The sequence below is a fragment of the Rhincodon typus genome, chromosome 25 (assembly GCF_021869965.1).
Source record: "Rhincodon typus isolate 14 chromosome 25, sRhiTyp1.1, whole genome shotgun sequence".
NCBI lineage: Eukaryota > Metazoa > Chordata > Chondrichthyes > Orectolobiformes > Rhincodontidae > Rhincodon > Rhincodon typus.
In genome coordinates this window covers 4,118,787-4,123,936 of record NC_063356.1, presented here as the reverse complement: position 1 = coordinate 4,123,936, position 5,150 = coordinate 4,118,787, and the positions used below count along the sequence as shown (strand labels likewise).

The following is a 5,150-nucleotide window of genomic DNA, read 5'->3' as shown; positions in this document are numbered from 1 at the left end:
GCCCCCTTGACCTGTCCGTCCTCCCTGGACTGACCTATCCCCTCCCTAACTCCCCACCTACACTCACCTTTACTGGCTCCATCCCCGCCTCTTCGACCTGTTTGTTTCCTCTCCACCTATCCTCTCCTCTATCCATCTTCTATCCGCCTCCCACTCTCTCCCTATTTATTTCAGAAGCCCCTTCCCCTCCCCCTTTTCTGATGAAGGGCCTGGGCCCGAAACGTCAGCCTTTCTGCTCCTCTGATGCTGCTTGGCCTGCTGTGTTTAAACAGGGACTTTTATGGGCAGTAGTTGTGTGGGACTGTACTGAAACTACAGTTCCTGTCAGGGAGAAGCTTGTTGGATTAATTCACTTCCTGGATAAGATCCATTTCAGACACAGCTGAGGTACTAAGTGAGTACTTTGCACCTGTCTTTAGCAAGGAAGAAGATGCTCATAAATGCATGGTGAAAGAAGTTTCAAGGTACAGATTGGACTGAAATTGTAAAAAGGTGTTAGACTGGCTGCAATTAAAGTTGAAAAGTTAATCAGGAATAGAGGAAGATTCATCCAAGGATATTGCCGGAGTGAAAACTGTACAGGCTGAGAAAACATTTAAAATCAATAATTCTGAATAAAATTAACATTCATTTGGACAAATATACGTGAATTAATGAAGAGAAACATGGATTTGATCGTGGCAAATGATGTTTAACATAAATTGCATGAGTGTTTTTTGAGGTAATGAAGAGGTTTGGCAACAGTAATCAGTTGATGTGGTAGACATGTGCTTCCGAAAGACACTTGATAACGTGCCACACAACAGACTTATCAGTAAAGGTAGAGTTCATGGACTAAAAGGGACAATCGAAGCATGGCTATGAGGCTGTTGCCTGTCATTTGGCCCCAGTAATGGTGGACAGGTTGCTCTTCAGACTGAAGGATGGTAATAAAATGGGATTCCACATGGGTGGGTGAGTGGGGGTAGTGGGTGAGGGTAAGATGGTTGGGGCAGGGGGTGCGAGGACTGCTTTTCCTTTGGTTTTCTTATTAACAATCTAGACTTGAGAATGTGGGGCGGAGTCTCTGGAGTTGTGGGCAACAGAGATCACGGAAGTACTGTGAACTGTGCAAGTAGTGATAAGCTTCAGCAAGGCTGGTGAAATGGGTAGAGAAGGGGGGTGCAGATGAAATTTAATGCATCGTAGTGTGAAGTGTTTCATTTGGGTAGAAAGAATGAGGATGGACAGTGTAAGCTGAAGGTTAAAACTTAGGAAAGGATGCTGGAACAGAGGGGTCATGAGGATGTATGTACGCAGAGTGTTGAAGGTTGTTGGCCAGGATGAGAAAACAGTTAATAAAGTATAAGCGACTATAGGCATTACAAACAGGTGCACAGAATATGAAAACAAGGAAATTATTGTATTGAACAATGGTTTGACCTCAACTGAGGCACAGCTTTCAATTTGAGGCAGCACATTTTAAGAAGCCACTGAAAGCAATGGGGACGATGTTGTAAAGACTCACAACCGAGGTTCCAGGGATGAGGAACTTCAGTGGATAGATTGGAAATGCTCGGGCTGTTCTTATTGGAAAAGGGGAGATTAAGAGGAGATTTGATAGACGTGTTCAAGATCATGAGGGATCCAGGCAGGGTAGATAGGGAGAAACAGTTCCTGACTGGGGAAGGATTGGGAACTAGAAACCTTGGGATCTGGCAAAAGAAGCAACAGAGACAAAAGAAACCACTTTGTTACGCACCGCGCCTTTTGGGATCTGAGAGTGTGGTGGAGGCAGATTTAACCACAGCAGGTCAAAATAGCATTATGTAAGCACCTTCAGAGAAATAAGTTTGCAGGGTTACAGGGAAAAGGTGGCTGAATGAGACCAGCTGAGTTGGTCTTGCAGAGAGCTAGCATGATGACTGAATGGCCTTTTTCTGTAACCTTTCTCTAGTTCCAAGTAGTCATTGTTGGAAACACAGCTGTCAATGTGGGTACAACAATGTGAAAATGACGAGATACTGTGTTTTGTTGATTGAGAGATAAATATAATCCAAGAGATCTCTACTGCTGTCCTTTGAAATGGATCACTCTCAGCAGACAGTCTCAGTTTAAAGTCTCATTGGAAAGGCGAATCCCCAGAATCAGACCATACTCATGACCCTCTGACTCTGTAGCGACGGAGCTATGTCTGTCAGCAGAAAGGTCGTAAGGATTAGGAGGGATAAGGCACCATCATCCCAGTTAGAGAGTGTACTCGTTAACGCTGTCCAGTGAGATTGCAGTGTTCTGAGCAGGTTGGGAATGCAAAGGGGTTCAAACAGGATTTGGGGGCAGTGCAAAAGCTTGCATAGAATTTGAAACTCAGAAATAGGCCATTCAGCCCAATGAGTCTATGCTGGTGCTGCACATAAACTTCCTTCCACCCCATCCAATTTAACACTGTCAGCATAAACAACTCATATGTTTGTATAGTTTTCCTTTTAAGACATCTATGCTATAAGCCTCACTTACCAATTTAAAAGGTCCACATTCTAACAATTCTCTCCAGGTAAATTCTCCTGAATTTCTTATTGGATTTATTACTGTTAACGCTCCATATCTGGACTTACCCATGAGTAAAAATGTTTTTTCTACGTCTACCCAATTGAATCACTTCATAATTTAAAAAAAAATCTCCACCTAGGCTGTCCTCAGCCTTCAATTTTCTACAGTAATGTTCCCTAGCCTGTTCAATATTTATTGAGCGTTTTAAGCTTGCTTTTAACACCGTCTGAGTGAGTTTCTTCCAGTGCCTTTTGTATTCTTTTGGCATTGAGGAGCCCACCTTGGGTTAAGAAAACGTTCCCCATCCCACAAACCATTCAGCAAAACAAGTGCGAAAGATTTTGCTCACGATTTTGAATGAATTGGACTTACCACCAGGAAGAATCCACTCGTGGTGTCAGGGTAAGTAATATTAATATAAAGGCAAGGTAAAGTCTGGAACAGGCTCCATCATTGCTGGCTTTCCTATTATTCTGCTTTACACCTTTTTCCCCTGATGTGTGGGACATTTTCCAACGCTGCCTGGACCCCCCCAGATCTGATCCACCCTGATATTGCAATTTAACAGAAAATCCTCCACAGTCTTGAGGATGAGCGAGGTTTGTAAACAAACAATTCTTCCCGACGTCTTCAAATTGTCAGTGGTCGTGCTTTAAATACCCCGGGGATTTTAACATTTTCAATTCATCCTCCAATGTGGTCGGATCTTCGTTCTTCACACTCACACCTCAAATTAATCTGTAAATTTCCCTTTTGTAAAGTCAGGTCTGAGACGAGCGAGCATGGCTTTTAACTGAATGCCTTTTCTTTCTGTTGCTCTCTCTCCTCCTCCCTCTCTCTGTTCTTCTCTTCCTCTGTGTTTGCTTGGTTGCTGACACTGGGAGTACCTCATTCAGATGTACAGTGAAGCACTGGCAGTCTGGGACTGTCTCTATCCCTCTCCCACTGGACTGAAGCAATAACAGTGCTGTGCGATGGAAGAACACTGGCACTCTTGGCTTGTCGACTGGTGATTTACTCGCTGACACCAAGGCTGGATCTGGAGCTGCAGACTCCAAAAAGCACCACACCCCCACCTGCTGGAGTAAAATTACACACAGCACTCACACACACAGACATGTAGAGTTCAGGAGATCTACAAAGGCTTAAAGTGATTAAATACCTGATACTAAATTGTTGCATCTGGGTCCTAGTGCCCATCAGAATTAGTTGAACTTGCAGCTCTTAAAATGCTACTTGTCGATGAAGAACCTGGTTACTTTCTTTGGACAGTTGCTTTTAAAGTTGTAAATATATATGAGGCAACTTCAGGATGTCCCACAGCATTTTGCAGACAATTTAAGCACTTCTTAAGCGTACACACTGTGTAATGTAGTAACAATGGCACCCAATCTGCTCTCAGCTACACCCCACAGACTGGTAATATCTTAAAGACAGAATAAGCTGTTATTTTAGTCATTGGATGAGTGATAAATGTTGGCCAGGACACTGAGGAAAACTCCCGGCTGTTCTCTAAACTATTGACATGAGATCTTTCACACCCTGACATTGCAGGAAGGGTTAATGTTGGGTTTGGATGCTTTAACATCTAAAAAATAACAAAGCAACACTCCCTCATTGGGTGTCTTAACCTAGATTATAGGGTCAGGTCTCTGGATATGGGTTTGAATCTACAACTTTCTAACATTTGAACATGAGTGCTATCGACTAAGCTAAAGCTGAAACCACTAAAGAATGATATAGATATAGATTTTATCATTTACAAATACAATTCTTCCAATTTAAATTTCAAACAGACTGCACATCATTAATCTTATTGAATCAGATATGATTTGGAGGGTAGATACCTGGAGAATAGTTCCTCTTATGAGGGAGGTTAAAACTAGAGGAGATAATTTAAGATTAAGGATAAGATTTTTCTCTCCCAACAGATCATTTGAGTGTGAAATTCACTTCTCCTGAAGGTAATGGAGACTGGGCCTTTAAGACTGAATTGGATGGATTGTTGATTGATAAGGGAGCTGAGGGTTCTGAAGGCAGACAAGGAGGTGAGAACACAACAAGATCAGCCATAATGAATGGCAGACCAGGCTTAAAGGGCTGAGTGGCCTCCTGTTGCTCCTAATGCCTATTCTCTCATGTAAATTTTAAAGGCTTGAACGGATGTGATATCACATCCTGTCATAGGCATCTCAGAATGCTTTACTTACAATGTGCAATTCTAGAGTTTACTGATTGTTGTAATGTGGAAAAACAAACATTGATGCTTTCAAAGGAGTGGACACTAGGTTGAAAAAAGCAAAAACTAATGAAGGCTTTTAATGACCTAATGGATCTTAACTAGAAATACATTTATAGAAATATGATGGATAAGAGCAATATTCACATGGCAAATATGAAATTATGAAAAGCCCCCAACAGCCAGCAAAGAATTGGCACCAAAACCAGAGAAGGAAATATTGGCAGAGCTCAGTGAAGGAAATGAGTTTTAGGGATGGGTCTTAAAGGAAGAAAGGGAGGTGTAGAGAAAAGAGAAGGTCGATGTAGGAGAGCGTCGAGGTAGGAGAGGGTTGAGGTGGAAGAAGGCTGAAGTGGGAGAGGGTTGAGGTGGGAGAGGGTTG

The 5,150-nt window shown here is 42.5% G+C and overlaps 1 protein-coding gene across 1 annotated transcript in view; it reads right to left on the bottom strand.

Annotated features, from left to right (window-relative positions):
• Window positions 1–3,511, bottom strand: part of LOC125486035 (suppressor of tumorigenicity 7 protein homolog) — a 77,941-nt gene extending 74,430 nt beyond the window's left edge. Inside the window, exon 1 of the mRNA XM_048611803.1 lies at window positions 2,902–3,511. Coding sequence (XP_048467760.1) covers window positions 2,902–3,038 — 137 coding nt within the window. The 5' untranslated portion in view covers window positions 3,039–3,511. The remainder of the gene's footprint in view (window positions 1–2,901) is intronic.
• Between the last annotated feature and the right edge of the window lie 1,639 nt (window positions 3,512–5,150).